The 23,690-nt window shown below is 36.9% G+C and overlaps 1 protein-coding gene across 1 annotated transcript in view; it reads right to left on the bottom strand.

Moving 5' to 3' along the window:
• The window catches only part of lekr1 (leucine, glutamate and lysine rich 1), a 67,162-nt gene that overhangs the window by 28,728 nt on the left and 14,744 nt on the right, over window positions 1-23,690 (bottom strand). Inside the window, exons 3-5 of the mRNA XM_014471352.2 lie at window positions 11,934-12,011; window positions 10,220-10,383; window positions 1,715-1,796 (exon numbers count right to left, since the gene is read on the bottom strand). Coding sequence (XP_014326838.2) covers window positions 1,715-1,796; window positions 10,220-10,383; window positions 11,934-12,011 — 324 coding nt within the window. The remainder of the gene's footprint in view (window positions 1-1,714; window positions 1,797-10,219; window positions 10,384-11,933; window positions 12,012-23,690) is intronic.

The raw sequence follows: 23,690 nt of genomic DNA, 5'->3' as shown, positions 1-23,690 counted from the left end.
CTAATTTACAGTGGAACTTCTGAATATAATTAATTTTGGAATTTGTATTTTGAAAATTTGTCTTGTAATAATTTTTAATCAAAAACAAAACAAAGAAATGATCTCCTCCTAAGCATACACAAAATTGAAAATAAACTGTATTTCAACATTTAGGTGAATAGAAAAACAAGAGGTAGGGAAATTAGTATATTTTTTTGGAAAGAAAAAATGTATGTTTTGTAAAAAAAAAAAAAAAATCATTAGTACTTAACATCAAGGAGTGCTCACCCAATTTAAGGGCCACAAATTTTGGCATTGCTGGTGCTCCTTATGTCACTGTGTTTAGACTGTCTGGCAGCAGTCATGGTTCCCCCAAAGGTTCTCTTGCCCGTGCTTAAAACAAGTACTATTACATTATTTCTGTACCAAGTTATTTAGTGGGAGACAACAGATTGTTGAGGGTGATGCTGGTGCACAACTAAAGGTTTGCACTTTTGTCCCACATTGCACGCATCTCTTTGATGTGTGCAATCAAAGAGATTGCACACATCAGCCTCTCGGGTCGAGAGGCTGGTGGAGGCTTCTCAGCATCCACCAGCTTCCTGAGGAAAAGCAGAGAAAATCTTACACAAACCATGTGATGTGGAAATAGCATCAACATGTGGAGGCTATTGGCAAAACAAAGTCAGGATGGTGAGGAGTGCTTCTATAACTACCCAGTACATTTGTGTGAGAGAGGAAAACAAATCAAGCTTTGGGCATTAAGGTGCCACTTGCATTTGTAAGAATTTGTATGTGTTTGAAAGAAGAGGGTCCACTGCACTGCAATGTATTGCAACAAGAGTAACACAGACCAAAGTAACAAGCATAAACAAAAGAATTACTCAAAGCAGAGCCATGCAGCACATAGTAGAATAATCAAAATAATGTTGCCTGCTTCACCAGAAGGTGGTTAATGAATACACAAATTTAAATGCACAAATAAAAATGTAGGTCATATAAAATGAGCTAATTTAGCTTTTTTTTCCCAATGGGTGAGACTTGCTATTAATAATTGCTCATTTGTATAATCATTAATCATTTCCTGTAATTTGCTGTAAATTATATGTTTTGTATGTTCTTTCATGTGTATGTCAATTGTCTTACTTTATTTTTTGCCATCAACCTGTCAGGGAACTACAGTTGAAAATTAGCCCTTGTGGCTCAATCTGGCATATTTACATGGTTGTTTTAATGTAGTCATGTTGATTAATATTCATCAATTCAAACCATGGAGGCTATGTTTGCAGCATATGACCTCTTTAGTTATTCATTTGTGAATACTGTTGTCTAAAGACCGCCACATTTAGGAAAAAAAACCTCAAAGCTGTTAAAACTCTGAGCCAATGTTGTTTCATCAGTTGGGTATATAAGAGCCACAGGGGTGTATTTTTCTGATGCCTTAAATCCCTGGCTAGACTTGTGAGTGAGTGTATATACATCAAATCCTGTGTTGTTGCAGCTTAGTTGCCCCAGCGTGAGGAACGCAAGCATTTCCTAGTTTGGGTGGTGTCGGCAAGGCTCCACAGATTGTTCTGATTGGCTGAGGGAAATAAAGAGAACTGAGCCTAGCAGTGACCTGTTCTTCACCCAGCATTTTCCAAATACCACCATCCACCTGCGTTTCCATTAAAACATGTGTTTTCATGTTTCTGCAAGAGTGCTGTTTGCTTTGCCACATTCGGTAGAGACTTACATCAGCAGCTGAGTTAGGTGTTTTTCCTCTTCTTTCGCTTTCTGGAGCTCCACAGTGGAATGCCGCAGCTCCTCGCTCAGCTCTGTTCACACACAAAGAAAAATACCCACAGATTTGAATTTACTCAATATGACAAAAAGCAGTTCAGGGCTGAACTGATGTCAAGTTCCTCATCATAGGATGTAACAGAAAAAAAAGACGTGAGAGAAAATAGGCAGGCAGAGTATTCTGTCATGGTATTTCCTTAGACTTGCACATTTATTAAATAAAACATGGCGTGATGCATCACATCAGATCAATAAAAAACATTTTAGTACAGAAATGTGGGCTTAATGAAAAGTATATTTATGCGTAAATATACTTTTATTGGCTTAAAGGTCCTTTTCAAAAGTTACTGAGACGGACATATTGTAACTAAATAGTAAAGGCAGAATAAATCTGTAAGGATGTAAATTCATTTTACTTTACAATGGCTTCTAAGTAATGCTATTGGTTTCTTACTTTACTAACAATCACGATACGGAGGGCAGACAGAACCTTTCCAAGAAATACATAAAATTGATAAAGTAAACGATGAACAGAAATTAATATAAATGCATATTTAAACTAATTGGACGATGAGAGGCCAACACGATCCCAGCCAAATCTCCTGGTAGTTGAATCTGAGTTATTTTAATATAGCTGCTTTCCAGGCCAGTAGACACATTTGATGAAACAGCAATCCTGCAAGAAGTGCTCTGATGCTATATTTCAAATTTAAATGAGGCCAGCAGCTTGTCAGAGTGTGGCACAGAACTTCCCACCGCTACAGGCAGAATTGGATATCATCTGAGAAAGAGCATTTGAGTTCCAGATCTGGACAGTGAATAACATGAAGCACGCCACAATCATCCTGAGCAATGTCATTTACAGAGCATATTTACTTACTGAGCCGACTCCTTATTTTAAGATTTACATATTTAGTAACTTTCCTCATTATTTTTTATTAATCTCAGCAGCATAATAGTAATTTACTTAGGTTGCAATTCAGTTCAAATTATCCTCTCAGACATGAACGGTCTTTATTTGAAATCAGTTCCTGGTCAGGTTTTCCAGAAGGCAGAAACTGTTTATTTAGGAGTTATATTCTGCTTTAATGTGGAGCTACAACCTGTATGAAGTTATTTCAATGCTATATCAAGTCTTCCTCCAAGAATGGCTAGGACAGCCCATTCACTAATCTGACAAATGAAGGTAATTGGTTGCAATAAATTTATATTTAAAAGGTTATAAATACATTTTTATACTACACTTTACAGATTTTTATTTGTGTGAACACATGCATCATATCAGATATGGTAAGCTTCTGGTTTTAATAGGACAAATTGTGGTCAAGAAATATTAATAATTTTACAAGGTTCTGCATTTTTAGTAACCTGTCTTTAGCGTATACTAAAGTGGGAATTATGTTTAACGTTTCAGTTTTGTCTGACAATCTAATTACACTGAAAAAGTAGAATGGAGCTCCAACTTTAAAAAATGGTGTTAATTTGTCACAAGTAATTGAAAGAGGTTTTGTCCAACTTACTTTGTTTGCATTTGTTTAACTTTACAGCTCAATAAACATGGTAAATTAAATTACATAAACGTAATTTGATTACTTGTGACCATTTAACTTGATACATTTAAGTTGGGTTAAAACTTAAACCCAACTTTTTACAGTGTTCTCTTTTTACAGTGTAGGGTGCAATGCTCAAACAAATAGCATTACAGTAAATATCATTTAAGAAACCCCCCTCAAAAGTCAAACCTGGATCTTCCTGTAGAAGTATGTGTTTGTAAACATGTTTATGTCTGCAGTATTGAAAGAATTGCACCTTCTGAGAAGTGCAGCGGGACGCAGCGGCTGGGGTCCTGGAGAGAACTCAAACTATCCAGCAATGTCAGCCTGACATTCGCTCTCTCCAGGTCTTTGTTTTGCTCACTCGCCCTCATCGGACTTTCACTCTTCATTCCTCTCTGAGTGCATCTTTCATAATCAGTCCTCTTTCTGTGGCTCGTTGTTGATCTCGCTCTCTCTCACTCGCCCTCTCTCTTGGCTCTCTCATCTTGCCTTTTACTCACTTCATTTCTCTCAGCAGGAAGAGAGGAGTGTAGGAGGTCCTACTCAAACCGGCAATACAACGATAATTGCTTTCTGGTCACCGTGACATGACAAGGTCCAAGCAGGGTAAAGCATCATGCTCTCTCTCTCGCTCTTTCAAACTCAAAGGCACACCAAAAAACACAAGAATGAATGACAAAACCTCCATGAACTGTGATCACAAAACAGCACTTGAGGATGCACACAGTTACACACTGCACAGACATGCCCAAACAGAAGAACTTGAGGGGAATAGTTGAGGGCTGAAATAGGGTTTGAAATTAAAGCCGCGCAGCCTTAAACTTTCCTCCCAGTGATAAACAGTAACATGCAACTTCATAGAAGCAACAATTACTGCAACTAACAGTAGTCTAATGTGATAGCTTTGAAATTGATGCTTACACTGCAACAGTTGCAATGTTGCAGTCTTATATACCAAAACCTCCGCTTAGACATTAATGGAATATCTCAAACCAAAATACTACATGGAAGATGAAAATGACTTATTAGGAAAATTACAACCATAATTACAGTCATCATAATAAGAAAGTACACCTTCTATCACGGCTATTATTTGCTTAAATGGTCTGATGTCTACCAGATTCTACATTGATTATTTAACTAAAACCTCAAGTGCACAAAAACACACACCTCAAATTGCACAACCTCATTTTATAAAACCACAATAAGACCAAAATAAAAAAAAGAACCCCACACCTATTTGATTTGTCCAAAGCATGTGAACACCTAAAAGCCTCTGTCACATCACTTCCTATGCCCTGTTTATATGTGAGAAACTGAGTACATTTTGTGGAACCTCAAGTCCTCCCATGTCTCATGAATGGAATTTGTAACTTTATTTGGTGTATATGCGTCTATACTGCGCTAAACTGTATCAGTATTTTTTTTATAATACATCCGCTTCCTTTTCCATCTTGAGCTTTAATTAAAAAAAAATACTTTTAAGTAGCTTAATTGAAATTGTCATTGGTTTTAATTATTACCATGGTAATATTAATATTTGCAAGATTTGTAACACTTCACAAAAAATGAAATTACCACAAATGTACCACAGTATGTTAGATATCAACCTAACATACTCAGTGACTGTGCTAATAGAAATGGACTATTTACAGTGGTACAGTCTGTACTACTTTCTAAAATAAATTGTCATGGTATGTATATTCTGTCAAAATAGAACTTCCTTCGTGTAAAGAAAACAGAGTGGTGTGTGTATAGTTTATCCAGACTATTAAGTGATGGGATTATATATTTTATTTCTATGCACTAAGGTATGTAAAAAAGACATTTTGATCCACAGACTCCGGTTGGAAAGGTTACCATCTTGTGTGGTGGCTAAATTAAATATATTCTAAAATGTTGTTTGAATGGCCATCAGTGGGTAAAACTTCAAACTTTCGAACTGTGAAGATGTTATCAGCGGTGAGGTGGCTGTTTTTAATCTTAATCCAAACGCTAAATCTCAGGACATTTTTTCCCATTATCATTAACACAAACGTTGTGCAGATCAGCATCATATATGCTCTTTCAGAGATGTGACATACATGGTAAAGAATCCCAACAAGTCAACATGATTAAAAAGGGATGTACTTTCTTTTGTACCATGACTGTAGCTGCGTTTCTTTGCTTTAGCATAGCTGGACAAAATTCCTTATCATAAACCTTAGAACAAGTGTACAACCTATCCCAAAAAAACAAACTGCTGAAGCTTATGAGGTGAAAGACTGCTTAACTGAATTTTTACCAACAGCTGTTGCATATTGGCTTGAAAAAGTAAGCATCAACACATGTTGGATGGTCACTTTAGAAAATTATTGCTTCATTAATAGGATTAAATAACTTTGAAGGGCCTGTGAAAAGCCCTGATGTTGCCACTGAGTGACAGCCGTGACTGACAGTTTAATTGCTTGCTGTACTCTGCAGCGTTTGAACTCGTGCTGCGTAAGGCTGTTGGAGCTTCAAAACAATTTTCTCCAAATATGCAACTCTCACGCTTTTCCAGTAAAAGCATTGCAGCAAGAAGCTTTTACTGGATCCTGTCAAGTTAGCACCTGATACCAGTTGAGATATATTGTTATTGTCCCCCAGGCCCACCCATTGTTCACTGCTGGACCCATAATCCAGAACAATAAAGAACATAAATTCACCATGAACCAGTCACAGCCAAATGTTCCTTGCAATACTTCAGGATCAGCTTTAATGACCAAGATTCTGTCCACAAACAAGGAATTTGATTTTGGTTTCCAAGTGTTCACAGTATACAGACATAAAGCATAGATACATAAAATTTAGAGAAAAAAAAATGGAGGATAACAGGAACGGTATGTACATCTATTTGAACCCAAAGTTTTTTCGTCTGACAGATGAGTCAAAGGAGTTGATGAACAGTCAAGGAGCATTCCCAGTAAGCTTCAGAAAGACAAAGAAATAGCAAGCACTGTCTTTTCCATGAAAATAATAAGCAATGCACTCAAATGCAACGGCTTCTATAAATCCTCAATGAACAAGACTCCACTGCTGAAGGAAAAGCATGCTGAAGCTTGGTGAAATTATGCTGGGGAAGATGTAGACAAGCCAGAAAAATAAACTCTTAATTGTTTTCAGAGAAAGAAATTAAAACTGCTACAGCTTCCTGGTTATTTAGCTGAATTGAATCCAATTAAAAATGAATGGAAGAAATGAAGATCACAGAACATAAAAATGACTCCTAGAACCTACAATATTGTAAGACAATCTGTGTGGGAAAATGCTCAAAATCTAAAGTTTTTTTCTTTTTTAATTAACATAATTTAAATAACACAGACACACTGGCCGTCTCCTTGGGGTTTACACCATGTGACACAACGCAGAGCTATAAAGAGAGCTCACAGTAAGTAAGAGTAATTTACATAGGTAGACTTGCTGACAGCAAGTCTTCCTTTACAGACATCCATAAACACAAGCATACATACACACAGTTGCATGCTGGAATTTTTATGAGGAACTACAGTACATTACTATAATATTATATTCTCAGGTTTGTAGGTATTACTGGCCTTTTTTGGGTGTCTGCCTAGTTTATTGTGTGTAATAAAAGTACACCAGCTCCCGAGACACAGCGGTTTGTGGAAATATGTCAAATAATTGAACCACGGTAAAATCCTGAATCCTGGAGTGTAACTGTCTCTGCATAAAGAGTGTATTTGCTTAACTAGCCTTACCCTGAAGCTATAATGTTTATATTCCACATATAAAACTCAACTATGTAATTGTCAAATCTAGTCTCTGACATCTTCTATATATGGCTGAGGCAGTTGTAAGAATCGCATTGCAGTAAGGTGATGCAATGAGAAACGTCTCACTCAGCTGCCCTCTGACTGTGAGGATATATGTGACATTTTTATACAGCTGCCATAAACTTACACATGCACAAGACTGGCTCCCAAGAAAATGGATACCTTATACAGTAGTTTTTGGATGGCCCTGTGTGTTGGCAGATGGCTCCGGTTCATGGATCGGTCAAACACGCTTAAATGCAAGCACTCATACACACACATACGCACGCGCACGCCAACATGCAAACGCAGACAGACAGAATCCTACACACCCTTAATTCAGCTTTGAAACTGTATTTGCTTTAACCTTTCCCCCATTTTGCAAAATGTTTAAAAAAAAAAAAACTCCCACACTGTCAAATCTCTTTGAAAGCCACTTCTACGCCAAGCTGCACAACTTGTTTGCTGACAACTGCACAGAATAATCTCAGATTGTGTCTTCATTTTGCTGTCATCTGATTGGCTGCCTTTGTCTCGTTCAGTGTAAAATTCCACAGCCCTCAAGCTTGATCTGTCATCTCCTCCCTGTTCTTCCACGTCTAATCATAAACCACATTCATCCGTGCGTATTAGCCAGCCTCTTTATGTTCCTCACAGACTATTTTTCATTCCCTAGTCCCTCTAACTGTTGCTTGAGTATCACAGTGGGACACTGCCAGACAGCACTGTTTAGCAACAAACCAAGTCTCATCACAGTTTGCAAGCACATTGTTTGTGGTTATTTTTTAATTAACAACAGGGATTTTCTTTTACAACGCTGGTACAATGGAACAAAGCATGGACAGAAATAAATCTGAACATTTCATTGCTTGGTCATTCTGAGCCAAAGTCTCAAACTCTGCCTTACTGGCTGTTTTTTCTGCTTTGTTTTATTATAAACATTCACAAAGTTCCTCTGACTGAGAAGAGAACTTTATGTCAATGAATCATAGATGTTCTTGAGTGCTACACTTACACTGGCTTCTACCTGGTACTTTAACTTCTTTACTTCTTTCTACTGAGCCTGATCTAATCATAACTAGACAAGGAAAAGAGAAGTCTAACTGATTTCAATTTGAATGACTCTACAATAGGGATTCCAGCTACTGTTTAAACTCACTGCCAACTCCGTGAAAGCATTTATAAATGCTGCATGTATGTATAAAAAAAAATAGTGATGCAGTTAATATTTGTGTGAAATAAAATATTGTCCAGTCCTTGTGCCATACAGGAAGGAGAGATGTTATTTGTCCTAAAGATGAGGGTGCTTTGGTGAAAAATGTCTCATCCTGAGAACCAATACTAAGGACCTCATGAAGATGCCAACTGATGTAAGAGTTAATATTCTCAGAGAAACAAGTCATATATTGGGAAAGGCCACTCAAAGAACACAGGGACAAAGAAAAATGAAACTGTTTGGCCATAATAACCATTGCTAAATTTGGAAGAAAAAGACGGAAGCATACAAGCCTGAAGACACCATCCCAACTGTGAAGCATCCAGGTGGCAGAGTCATGTTTTAGAGAAACTTTGCTGCAGGAGAGACTGCTGCTCTTCTCAAAATAGATGGCATCATAATGAAAGAGCAATATGTTGAAATATTTAAGCAACAGTTCAAAACATCAGCAAAGAATTTAAAAATCTGGCACAACTGGATTGTCCAAATGTACAAGTGCCCTAATCATATTGCCAAATTAATAACAAAATGGCTTAAGAATAACCAAGTCTACATTTTGCGGTGGCCATCACAAAGATCTTCTCTACCACATACAAATAAAATGTATCTAAACTTATGAATTTGAAATTTTAATTTAAAAATCTCTTATTATTCTGTCATTTAGAGTAAAAATATTCTAGTAAGCTTGGGAAAAAAACTGTTAAAGTTTAGTTTGATTTAAGTAAGAGAAAAAGGGTTCTGTGTCAGAACTTGTAAGTATTCTGTTCTGTATTCTGTTTTTTTTTTCAAAGCCCAAAATATTGTGTTAAATGCAACAAATTTTGTCAGGACTCATAATTGTGATAAATACTACAGATATTGTAACAAAATTTCAGTCCTTCTCCTCCAGTCCTTCTACTTAATACCAAAACAGTTCAAATACCCTCAAAGAGCAAAGAGCACTGTTTTTAAAGACCATTTTAAAAAGCTACAAAATGCTTGAATACCAAAGAGTAAACAAATTAGGATCTTTTTAAAATCTTTGCTTTATAGTGGTTTTTTGGGTACTTTTCTCCCCCTATAAACTTATGAATTAATAGCTCAACTTCTCTAAACAACATTCACATAAAGCTGAGTTGAACGTCCATCTTTGTAGCAAACCAGGGTTTCTTTCCACTGTGTATTTAAATGGAGGGGTGTGCGTGCATGCTCAACTCTCTGTGTGTAGTTTATTGTATCTGTTGGTATGTGCAGCAGCTGCTTTCATGATCATGTATCAGAACAAACACATACTCACATGGCATCAATACAAACAGAGGACTTCTCCACTGTTGGATTACTTTATGTTCTTCCTCTTTCAAGCCATATTTCCATTTTTCTCTTGCGTGTGTGCACCTATACAAACACATGAACACCTACCCCTACACGCACAGACTTGGCAGCTGTTTAGAGCATGCAACAGAGAGAAAAAGACCCACCCATGAGGTGAGCCGGAGGTTAGCGGTCCTTGAGGCATTTACTGTCAGCATTAAACACACACACACACTGCAGTCATACTCCTTTAACTAGAATCCCTAATTAATTTCCTTCTTTACAGTTATTACACAAATGTACCCATGAAAACATACGCCATCTTGCCAAATTAGGAGTTTGTTTGTTAAGTTTAAACCAGCAGAGACACACCATTATTCCCCAGCAGTCTGTGTAACAGTTAAACTAATATTCAGTCCTGTTGAAAGATTATTTGTTCAATTTTTTTTCCTCTTTTCCTCCATGTCACTTCCCACTCAGTTGAAACTTTGCACTAACATACACTCGCTACATTGCCTTTCAAAATAGACTCATTTTCAGATTGCTTCTTAATGCATGGGTATCTGGGTGTGTGTGTGTGTGTGTTGATGAGTAGGTTTTACCTGAAAAGCCCTGTTTGCAGTGCTGCAAAATCTGAGAACTGAAAGTCTGCCAAGCCCCAGTCAGCTGATGAAGGAAACCCTGTAAGTCTGTGCACCCGCTGCCACAGAAGTGGAGAACGGTCAGAGTTTTTCGGAGGATCTGCTGCAGCCGCACACATGCAATTCTAAAGCAAAATAACAACAAGAATTGAACATTGATGGATACCAAGAGAACCGCTAATTTACAAAAAAGTAACCATTTTGATATACACTCATTAGCCACTTTATTAAGTGTTAACAGAAATTGCCAATCAGTAAATCATATGGCAGAAACTCAGTATTTAGGTGTCTGGTAATGGCATTTTAGATTTTGGATAATGGCAAAGTGGCATATCTGAAAGTTACAAGAACTTGTGAAAACTTGTGGAAAAAATTTATTGTTTCTTTTATTTTTTCCAAAAAAGTTTATTTATTCTTAAATTACTTGTTACTTGCAAGTCAAATTAAAAGATGCAATAAGTTCAGAAACTATTAATCTTAGCCACCGGAACATAACATTTTATATTCAGTGTATTACAGGGCATAATTTTACAACCACAACATGATAAGACGTGATGTAGAAAATTTATGAAACATATTTTACCATTGAACATTAACAGTCACTTGTATCATAAAAAAATCTAAATCTGATTTAAAAAGTCGAGTTAAAATAAAGATAAAGTAACAATGATACCACAAAAGAAGGCACACTTTTTATAACACTTTTACATTTATATACACAATCACAAGAACGCCTGTCATCAAGCCACAAACTAATGCAAAGCTTGTAAAACTAAAATGTTTGAAAAGAACATTTTGTTACTCCAAAAACACTTCTAGGGGAACATGTGAGTGAGAACATGTTGAACTCTTGATCTAAAAAATGGTATTCCTTTATAAATACTGTGATTGTGACACAAAGAGATGCAGGGCTGTTATTTCTCTAATTTAGGGTTTGAAACTCAAAGTGATCCGTTAAATTTTGTACAGAAGACGGGTGATAAGGCAGCCTCTGAGCTGGTCTCTGGGGCTTTGTGCACTTGTGCGTGCAGAGTGGATGAGGAGCCTGGGCACTGGTTGTCACGAGAGTCAGTTTTATAATGTCAAATGACATAAATCATAAGGCTGGCAGCCCCAAATGGAGGAACAGATATGAGCCAGATATGTCATCTGAGATAAAGTTAAAAGTAAAAAGCAGAGACACAGAGAAACTGCATGCATTTGACCCCTGATGATTTACTCATGTAGAATTTTTCAATGTCAGCAGGGTGATCAAAACGCGCTATTTCCTTGACATCCCATCTCTTCTCTCCCAGTCACGTCACCTCTCCCACCATCCTGTCATCCACACATGTCTTTTTCAGTCTCTCTCTCCAGTTACAGGAATTAACCCATGGGTCAGATGAATTAACGTTCCCGTCTATGTTTTTTCCCACTTTTGTTGCATCGTTTTATCATTTCTCTCAGTTTGTTGGTATCAGACATCATCTCCCTGCCATGTACAGTATCCGTCCAATATGCACATAGCCAAGAAGAGTTTCCTTTTTTGTGTGTTGGTTTTAAAAAGAGATGGACATTTCCAGTTGTTTTTACAAAACATACACTCGCTGTTTTTATCAAACACTACGTACTCTCTCAACCTCATGTCGTCAAATTGTATTTCTATTCTTGCACTGTTTTCATGTACCATCCTTACCTGAGTGTTTCAACATTCTGCTTCTCTTTTCCAAGTTTCTGTTCTGTCTCGTCCTTTATGTCGTCTGCTGTCTCCAGCCTGTCAAGGAACAAAACAAGAGAAAAGTGAGGAAGTGAACGTGAAGTGTCAGCAGCAATGTATTCTCATTAGAGAACCTCAACTGAACTTAACATCACTTAACTCTCACAAGGGGGAAATTAGCTTATAGGCAATTTATCTTAATGATCCACATGGAAGGATGGTGTTGTTAAAATGGAGAGATTAAAAATTTAAATGTTCCTCATAAGTGACTGATATGAAGAGATGGGTTTCCTCCCAAGCTTTAATTGTGTCTTGGACACAATAAACAGAAATTGATCTGGGGGGAATAGTCAATAGCAAAATTTCCTTCTAATCTCATTCTTGCAAAATTGGAAATCTAGAATATTTACACGTTAGCAAATTAAGCAGTGTGTAAAAGTCTACTGAACCAAGCTAATGCAGCTGTCAGTGGTAATCCATCCTATTAACTGGTCTGATGGTCACCAATAATTCAGACATTAATGAGTAAAAGGTTATGGCCCAGGCAACTTAAAAATTCCTCTAGACTGAAAACAAATTTTCTTTAAAGGTGTGACATTTACCAAAGAGCACCAGTGTTGCTTCTGAAGCACCAATCATCGCTCAACACAATACACACCCAAGACCAAAGTAATGATAGCAAAGTTTCCGGAAGGAGTTTGAATTCGTAAATTAAATATTTATCATGTGGTTTTATAGTAAAGAGGAGGAAGTAGAACAGTTGTTCTCTGACAACAACAGCTTAAAAACCTCAGAAGCTGGTACTCTAGCCAGGGGTTTAAATGGTCTCTGCGGAAAGCTTACTCTGCCTGTAATTCACCACAGCCAGGAATGACTAACTGGGACAAAATCTGTAACTCAAATTCTGGCAACATTTGGGCAAACGATTAAGGTTTTTCTTCTTTTCTGAACCAGTAACATTTCCCACAAACAACTTTGTCACCAAAGAAATTGCTGTCAAAATATTATTCCCATGAATGTGTGTAAGTATATCTACAGATTATTTCCAAATAGACCTTTGGCATTAAGAGATCACTTCAAACTAATGTTTCACATTGGACAGTTGAAAGGTGAGAAAATATTCAAATGACATCTGCAGTCAAACATTATCTCAATTTGAATTGGAGACAAAAATAAAAAAGCAATGCAGTGAAATTATTATTTTCTCATTTGGTAAACAACACCGACAGTCACCTTGTTGGTTTGGTTTGACTCTTCTCTAGCCTATTGTCGTAGCTGTAGTAGAAACTGTGTTGTGTATTTGTCCTTAAGGTCTGAGTTGTCTCTTCATTCAAATAAAAAAAATTTCACAGTCCTGAAATAAAAGGTATTTAAATCTAACAAACTAGTGTAGCTATTTTTGATAAGTGAGGACAAATTGATCCTTGCTACCTGTCCTTATTTCTGAGTTTCCGGCACAAATTATCCTTACAGTAAAAGTACTCACTACATCTATTTTCTGTTGTTAATAAGGATTCACACATGCACTAGAAATATTTTTATAAAACATGTTTTCTTTTTTTTGTCAAAATTACAATTCAGTCTGTAATTACAGAGGAAATATCCACTAGGGTTATGACTCAGAAGGCTCTTTTTGTTAAAAAAAAAAACGGCATTCTTCACATGAAATATATATTTAATCCAATTTAAAAACCAAAAGAAAGAGCAATCATAATTTCCTTATTTTTATGCTTTCACATTTTTCTGGTAGCTGTAGAATATGGTGAACAATCAGCTTTAATGTCCTTTTCCAGAGACGGGACCAATCAAAGCTTACATATTTTTGCAAAGCAGTTTCACATGGCAAAGTGAGACTGTGTGACCTGGACCAGCAAAAGCACATTCTGTTCCTTCATGTGACGCCACAAAATAAGTCCTGACAGCAAGATGGAGAAAAGAGTAAACATAATAAGCACCACTGCTTACGCAAAGCAGACTAGACAAATAGACGCTAACAGCAGATAGATGATAACCATGAAGTTCACATGGGAAGTGCAACTGGAATGACATATCAATCTTGGCAGGGGGTTTTCTGCTTCTTTCAAACATCATTCTCAACATCGAACACAGTCTCATCAAAAAGTATGCAACATAAATTTATTGGTAAGCCACAAGGGAAAACTTATTTGACTTATCACAATGATAAGAAGTGTAGGTCTAGATGGGTGTCTGAGATTATTTCTTACAAAAGTATCCGTGTTCACTCAGGCTTTAATTGGACCTAAAAAAAAAAAGAAATCTAACTAAAACCTTATTTCCATTCCACTGGTACATTTAGAAATTATTTTCAGATTATTTCTTATAGGAAATAGGCCTTTCACAAAAGATAATAAATAAATCTTAAACAGCATGCAATAAAATGTCAATGTCTATGTAAAAATGTGATGTAGATAGAGAATATTTGTTTGAAAAACACTGACGCTTGGGATATCCATGTAATGTAGTTTTGTTTGTATTATCTAAAATGAATAACACCCTAATGATATGAAGCATACCTATATAAATGTTACCACAACAAAGTGAACTATGTCAGGAAATTTGCAGTATGACCTGTGCACAGGTTGAGAGCTGCAAGGCAATGTTCAGCGATAGGTTAAATATAACCTATCGATGCAAACTGCCAGATACATGGCGGGCAATCTATATAGCAAAGCAGATGGTCTTGTCTTGCTCACCAGGCTGAAATAACAACATCATTTCCACTGCCTGTACCATCAAGGACATGCAGAAAGTTAACACAGACAGGCATGAACACGGTAGGAGGGAACTACCTGGGTTAGGACTTTCTAATCGGCACACTGCGGCTGCAGAGAGAACAAAAAGCACGAACAGAGAGAATTATAGCTTAAAAGTCCATTTACTAATGAAGCAGTCACTTTCAGCTGCTGTTTATGACCACACGAGAAGTCATGATATGACCTTATTGAAAGTTCATGTTCTGTAATAATAAACCAGTCTTTCTAACAGAATGAAGCTCGGGGATTTGGATCTATCTTGCATGTGTTGAAGTGAACTTGTTATTCTTTCGGATGAGTGTGTTTGAAACAGCTAGGAAGCATATTTAAAAGTAACAATCTGCTTCAATTAATAATGTATTATAGCTTCAGTGTGTGTGCATTGATGAGAGTGATGTCCTTTGTGATTCTTATTTAGGGCTCAGTCTGACACTTTCCGGTTCTTTGCTTGCTAAAAGTGTGTCTATGGGAGGGCATGTCTTTGACTTTTCTAGTGACAGCAGACCAGACTCCCACTGTTCACCCTCCTGTACCAGCCAAGCTCAAAGCAAAATCAGAAAAAACACTGGCTCCAGAAGGGAATGCTCGCGTGAAAACACACACATCCGCCTCGCGTGTGTACAGGCACATTTTACGTGTCTGTGTATTTTACAGATGAATCTGCGTGTGCTTTGCGTGCATGAGCTCCAGCTCCTATTCCCCAGGCAGTGGCTGTCAGTGGAATAACTAGGTAGGGCATATCCAGAGTGCATGTCAGATTGGAGTACCCCCTACCAGAAGCCCAAGTCGACTGTCCCATCAGGACACATCATAAACACTCACGCACACACAAACAGACAGGAGCTCACATCAACAATGCTAATCTCAGCCTCAGTGTTACCATGACCTACCAAATCAAATATTTTTTGTTTTTTCAGGTGTGTGTGTCAGGAGAGACTTAGTATTTTTTTCCCCCTTCCACATATTTCAGCGGTTTGGGAGAAAGGTCAGAATCACAAAGTCAAACCGAACATCCTCCAGCAAGTTTATTTCCAGTGAGTGAGCACAAAATGTTCCATGTCATTATGTTCTTTTATATTAATCTCAATAAAGACCTCATGATGTGATAAATCTGTCTGCCTATTTTAGCCACTTTTTTTCTGATGAGTTACATTTGTGCACCAAATCCTTTGTTTAGAATTTTCTGCTTTTATTTGATTTTTAATGTTTCAGGGAACACGTTTGTTACATTAGATTTATACTCCCTGTTCAGGAAAGAGTGTTTTGCTTCAGTTACTAAGAGATATTTGCAAGTCTTTATTTTCAGTGTTCTCCAAATCTCAATTCAACTTTCAAATAAAATGAATGCTATCTAATCAGATATGTTCTATTTCATCTTGGCTGACTCAAGTGTGAAGTCTTTAAAATACAAGTTCAAGTTATTAGAGCACAAATCCAAGACAAGACTAAAGTCTTTAGAGCATGAATCCAAGTAAAGTCTCAAAACTAGAGCAAGAGTTAAGTATCAAGTCCCAAGTCTTTAGTTAAAGAATCTTAATCTGAATCAAATCTCAAGTCTTCTCAGTATGACTTCACCATGTAGCTCAGTGGTAGAGCAGGAGCAGCATTTACTGAAGCTATAGTCCTCAGTGCAGCTGTCCCCAGTTCAAAGGCATGTCTTCCCCTTCTCTCTCTATGCTTCCTCCTGTCCAGCTAGTTGAATACAGGTCACTAGTGACATAAAAATCTTTCAATAGATTACTTTCAAAAACGTAAAGATTTTGAAATGAAAATGAATACACACGAGGTTTACGGATGTTTTTGCTCAACAGCTTGGAAGGATGCTTCAGTTGGACAACAAGAAACAAAAAGTGCGATGCAAAGATACAGTGGTACATTTTGGTGTACATGTCCAGATGTACACAAAATAAGTGCAAATTTAAACATATTTTAGGAGTTTCTAACATTATTGTACTTCTGTTAGATCTTGTAATGCTTTAATATGAATGTGTTTAGTGTGTGAGGTTGTGCACAGTGACACCTGCTTGTGTATCTTTTTTTTTTTGGGTTATCTAGTAACCATCCTAGCGATGCCATAACAACGATAACCAAAACAACGATGACACACACACACACACACACACACGCACACACGCACACACACACACACACACACACGCAGAAGCGCAAAGTACGAGTAATATCATATAACAGCTAACCAAATTAGCCAAGGGGTCAGAGAATGCGTTTGTCTTCCAACTTGTCATTCTTGATTAACATTTCTCTATTGCAACATGTTTGTTTGTGTTTCATTTGTATGTTTGGGTTGCTATGCTACTGTTTCATCAAATAATTGCCGATTACCAAATGAGATAGCTTACTGAGTGTGTGTGCATGCATGCTACTGTGTGTGAGACTGAGTTTAGGAGAGACTGTTCTATCACATATACACAGAAATCCGCAGAACCTCAAACACTGTTCCAGTTTATTGTGTTGTCATGAACCCCACTATAAACTGGAGCCATTAGAGCTGATCAGTGATCCTCCACCAAGGAGAGCTCTCCTTTCATGCAGTAATGTTTACTGCACACACACGCCGACCCCCACGCATGCATGCACACACACGCCAGCGCACCCCTCAGACTGTGTGTGTGACAGAGGCAGAGTCTATGTTTGTTCAGTGCAGTAACATGAACTTGAAGTTGGATTTCTGCTGATACCTCACAAGCAGGCTGTGACGGCTGCTCGACTCGGTTCCTAGCAGACATGACATATTACCTAACACATACACAAACAGAGGGGAATTAACAGTGTAGTGACTGGATCATTGTTTGTTAGGTAGCTAGTGGAAACTGCAAATTGGAATAAAACCACAAGTAACGCTTCCCTCAGAGTTCTTCCTTGTTACAAATAGATGCCTTTCTGTTTGTCATCCAGTCCTGCTCTTCCACCTGTGAGCTGTCTTATCAGCGTTGCAATCCAGATCCCAGATGTGTGCGTGTGTGTGTTTCTCTTTGTGTGTTCTCTTGCACATTTTTATGACAGCTTCTTTAATACCTGCCAAGCCTGGTTTTGATTGATTCTGTGCACAGGGATAATTATCCTACCCACTGCAGGTGTATGTGGGTGTATGTAAGCATGCTCCCAAACACACAGAAATAGCCACAGAGTCAGATGAAGGCATATACAGACTCATACCAAGACATGAAGTTGGATTCAAGCATGTGACCAGCTAGCTGGGGGGAAATAAGCGATGCGTGTCAAATTCCCAGACGCTTCTCTCAACGCCACAAGCATGCTCACAAGCTACGTGATATGTTTCAGCCTGTCATCAGTTAGAGAAGCTGTCTGCCCACATACTATCAGGATTTTTTTTTCATATTTTATTGTTCATACCCCTTGATCTTTCTTTAACCTCTATGCCTTTTTAAAAGGAAATCCATCTTCCCACTACTCTCTCTTGTTCTTTGTCCCCTACTCACACAGTAAAAGAACCAAGGACCAAGTGAATGTGATAAGCCTTACATTTCAGTCCCAGCTGATGTAACCTTGTGTGAAAACTGTGAAAAGCAGACAAGTGCTGGTTTTGGTGTAAAATGGAACATAACTTATCATTCTGTTGCACACACATACAACATCAGTTTTGTTTTAAACCTTGGAAAAGTTTCATTTAATAACTAAGATCCACATTCTGAACACATTCAAACAGATTAAAAATGTTATGCCTTTTATGCCACCTCAATTTCAAACTTGTATATGTTATTTTCATGTAGCAGGATCTGATCAAATCTAATCAATAAGGGGCTTTGTAATCTTTAAACAGAATAGAATAGAATAGAATAGAATAGAATAGAATAGAATAGAATAGAATAGAATAGAATAGAATAGACCTTTATTTGTCTTAAACAATTACATCCGAAATAGACTGACTTGTTTTGTCTCTGCACCTTTACCAGGAACATTGCAGCTAACATCAGTTCTGGTGTCTATCCTCACAGCAGCATGTTTTGCACTGAGGCAGATTTTCTGTGATACTCTTTACTCCTTACATCTTCTTTGCGCCAGACAAACTTTAGGTGCATTACCATCACCTGCTGAACAGGAGTTTGTGCGTCATTGCTACCAGTGAGCTAAAAATGAAGGAATTAAAAAAGGTGTTTACATGAATCAGTTTTAAAACATGTATTTTTTATTGTAATTAATTTATTGAGATTACTGGTTAGATGTCCCAGCCCTGCGTTTTTGTGTCATTCTCATTCCACTCCTTCACCACTGTGAGTCATGTGTTACCCAAGTTTTATTGGGTACAAAAAAAGAGTTGTCTGCCATTGTGCTAACTACGTCTCAATTTGTCCTTCCTTTGGGGAGGTTTTGTACTGGGTTTCACAACTAATAATTTAAAGAAATGTTCTGTGATCTGCAAAGGTCAATTGTAAAGTCATGTGAGTATAATATTGTTTATATTATGCTTATATTTCATGTTTCTGTTGTGGTCCAAATATGAATAAAAAACACAATCAATGAAACTATGGTGTTCACAAGGATGAAATTGGAGGAACATACTGGGGAGGTCAATTTTTCCAAAGTTGTTGTGTTTCAATTTAATGTCAAATGAATTTATTACTTATTTAATTGTGGCAGTCCGAATTACCTTACTCTTCTCTAACGTCATTAACAAATTGCTACAGATTTCCTAAGGACTTGCATCACAGACTGAAAGTGTGTGAAAATTACTTTGCTGACCCACTTGCTCCAAACAGAACTGGGAACCAAAAGGCCAAACTGGTAAGTTAATAAGTTTTAAATATTGATATGCAATGATCCTTCAAACTGCAGCAGATAACTTTATCATAGCCAAAACTAGAAGCCTACCGGCACAACACACACACACACGCACGCCCACCAACAGGTGACATTTTTAATGAGGTCTGGTTTATGAGGAGGGTGTGTTGTTATATAGTTACCAGTCGGGTTCTTCAAAATTACCCATTTATTTAAACCTGTCAGAGTCCCTTTGACATGTCACATGTTATTATTTTTGAATAACATGGGATCAAATTTGAAAATTACAGTAAATATGAGCAAACATGTTTGGGAAAAGTACATATGTCAGAAGTCGGTATAAAGATGGATAACAAAACGTGCCAGTAAAACTGTTACAGAAAAATATCAGAAGATTCCGAATGCTTGCATATTTAAAGCAAATGTGATTTAATTATATATGACATGACAGAAGGAAAAAAAGGACATATGGTTTACCATATAAAAAAAATGAAAACAAAGAACTGCCATATTCCTAAATAACCATTATGAACACAGAAAGAAAAAAAGGGTGTGACAGACAGTAAGCATCTTTTTTGGGGATTTTACATAGGCCTCTCATGCATCATTGTGTCACGCCATATAATCTTTCCCTGAACTTTGACCCCCGACTCAAAGCAGGCCTTATGGGCCTGAGCACCACTGCTAGCACTGTGCTTGTTGGCGTGTTTGTTTTCATTAGACACAGAGAAGATTTCAGGGAGAGATAATCAGCTTACATTAGGTCAAAGTGAACTGGTTCACCAGTTTACTGTATACAGATAATTACATACGTCCAGCTGGGTGAAAAACACCAGCTGTGGCACCCGCTTACAGGAGTGCTACAAAAATGAGGACTGAATATCCATAAAGGACCAAACTATCCTAAATGTATTCAGCTAAATGCAGCTGTTTCTGTGCTGCTTGTGGAGTAAGAAATTATAAATGGATTTAAAAATTTGTATTTAACAGGCCTAAATTTTGTTATTGCTAGTAAATTGTAATTTTGCAGTAATTTTATTTTGCAGGTTTGAACAAACAGTATATAAAAACTTTAAACCGTCTGAAAAATTCAGCTAATGGCTTAAGTGACTTGACTCCTAGAGATTAAATAGTTTCTCAAGAGGATTTTGTGGCACTAATAACATTGGTCAGAAATGATCAGAAAAGGAGGGGGCAAGATACTAAACATATTATTTACCTGGACTTACACATTTCTCCCCAGTTATTTATTGTGTGCATTTTAGCTACCATATCGAACGATGCTGTTTATAGAAAGTATATTCACTGACTCAGTCTTGCTCCTCCTGTAGCAACTAGAAATAATTTTACTACTGTTTGCAAAATATTCAAACTTGATCTTTTGTGCAGCTTTAGTTAACTGAGGAGATGTATACGTTGTATCCCAGAAATTAAAGTCTAAAACAGAAAAACCTGCATTTGGAAAACTGGATCTGTAATACTTTTTTTAATCACTTTGCCAACACAAAGCAGCAATTGAAAACGAGTTTCAATAAGTCTCACAATGAATTCACTCCACAGCATAGGTTAAGTTACTCCAACGTCCCTAAAAAGGTGTCTTAACAAGGAATTTGTCATGAAATTCATAGTTGAAAAAACAGAAGCTCTAGTTACAAATATACAACATGATGATTTTCAGTCAAAACTGCTGATTTATTTTTATTAATTCAAACTCTTGGGAAATGTTTAACATTCCTGGTTGGTAAATAAATAAATTAATTAAGGCGGACATGTTCCAAAAGATGGTTGTGCACAGAGAAACACATCAGCACCAGCTCCCTTGTTTCTCTCATCTGCTAACGATCCAGACTGATTCTTTTAATTCGTCCTTCAGAACATGTGCTCTTCATGTTCCTTTTTATGTTCTCTTCAACCTTTACACTTCATCCGCTTCATGCACTCAGCAAAGCAACAAAAGTGTTGATTAGAGCAGCATGTTTCGCTTTCAAAGCACTTTTATTGTTGTACAGGCCATATTTGATACAGTGAATATCACTGGTGCAAAGTCAGAGCCAACCCCTTTATTTCAAGTCCCGTCTTTGGTCTGAGTCTACCTGCTTGCTGCAGAAAGTTTAATACAATTGCATGTGTCTAATTGGGAAAAGGAGTGATGCAGAATGATTTCCAGAAATGACACTACAAATTCAATATCTTAACTCTAAAAGAGAAAAGAAAAACTGAATCCTTATACTGTTGAAGCTGTTTCTGTGTCTCTAGCGGTGTGTGTTTGTTAATCAACTGTTGGTGGCATGTGTCTGAAAATGGATCCGTGCCAAGCAGCTCTAATGGCTGATATACCTCCCACATAATTTTCTGATGAGAAATTTCAGATTTTCACAAATTACTAATAATTTTTAGTTATAGTTTTTCATCTTATCATCATCCCATGAAAATTATTATTTGAGACTTCACAATGCTGATTTGTGTGCAGGAATTACTGTATTAATTTGTGTGACAAGGCCTTCAGAAGCGAGGCCCAGTTTGAGACATTTAGATTACTCCTGCCGTTCATAGCATTTCTGAGTCACAAAGTGCAAACATTTCCTGCATTCTTCTCTGTAACTAAACTGCCTTTGGCTGTTTGTGCACAGACATCTGCTATTTGATTATTAACACTTAAAACTTGCTGAAGAGACATTAAAGAAATATTCAAAACTTGTCAGTGAGTGTGTGGGGGTGCTCGTGTGCGGGTGGGCGTGTATGTGCAGATGATATATGACCTAATCTGGGACGTGCAAACATACACAAATAGTTATCCTATTTATTAGATGTGAAGTTTCTGGCGAAAATCTGTGTAAACCTTTTACAAAAAATTAAGTTAATATGTTGAGAATAAATGTTTGCGTGACCTTCATACACACAAACATAAACAGATGCACTTATCAGCTATTGTGATCTGTTTAGAAATTATGACTGTCAGCATTTAATCACACCAAAATATATGATGGTCTTTTTAATATTAGTCAGGAATTGTCTGCTTTGGTTTTACACATGAAGTACCAATCACAAGTCTAGCCACGCCTTTCCATGCATCTTTAGAAATAAGGTGAGCCCAGATCTTGGTCTTGTGCTGACACCACCAGGAACAGGAAGTAAAAGTACTGAGAATGTTGTGCTTCCTATATACATTACTTTAGTAGGTGAGGAATTAAAACAATCGAAGAATAGATTAGCCTGATTTGAGCTAATAAAGTTGCCTGTCCTTGAAGATGATGATCTAATAGTTTGAGACAATCTTGAATTGATGGATTTACTTTAAAGTAAATACTACAATTGTAAAGCAAGCATAGTAAGAATATTTTCACTAAATCTGTCAAAAAATTATTAATTATAAATGATTAAAATGTTCAAGTGACAAAGACAGCATCAGCATTATACATCAAAGTATCAAAATTCAAAGCTTTAAAATTTTGTAAGAGTTAAAAAAAACATCACATTTATTCATTTTCTATATGTAGAAACAATGCTATGATTTGTTTTGTGAAATTTCAATTCATATGGATGAGCCTAATTTTAGGCTACACTAAAATTATGATTCCTCTAGAAACTGTACAAAGTGTGATTTAAACAGAATATATTATCTAAAAATCTGTTTTAGATTAAAAGTTGCATGCCGTGCTTATAAAAACAAAAAAATATGACCCAAAACATATCTGCTGCTGTAATATCCAGATTTTACAACTACCTGAGGTATTGGAGCACACAAGGTTTACCTCACAGTGTAGCAAACTGCTCAGAGCCTGTTCTGCAAACCTCTAATTATACAAAACAAAAAAATGTGTCACCTGCAAACACAGCATGCCAAAATCTATTTAGAGCACTCCTAACAGTAAAGACTAGAAAATCCAGTGGATTAATTTTAGTTTTCATAGCAATGTCACACAACAATAGAAAAATCCCTGTAGGCCTGCTGTTAGTATGGTTACGGCTGATGTGACTTGCATTAAAATCTCACCCACTCCCACTCTATTTCCAGCCACAGTAGGTTCTAACTTTGAGAAAAGAAAATATCTTTTGAAGAAAACAAGTTAACTAAGAAAGACTTGCGCACATTTTTCCATTTACTGCTTTATAGTAATATAAAATCCAAAGTGTAAAAGTAGAGTTAATGATAGTTGTAAAAAAAAGTAAACGAAAAAGAAATGTTATGAAACAAATGATT

This window comes from Xiphophorus maculatus, chromosome 18 (genome assembly GCF_002775205.1).
Source record: "Xiphophorus maculatus strain JP 163 A chromosome 18, X_maculatus-5.0-male, whole genome shotgun sequence".
Lineage (NCBI taxonomy): Eukaryota > Metazoa > Chordata > Actinopteri > Cyprinodontiformes > Poeciliidae > Xiphophorus > Xiphophorus maculatus.
The sequence above is the reverse complement of the archived record's forward strand: the minus strand, read 5'-3'. Positions and strand labels throughout refer to the sequence as shown.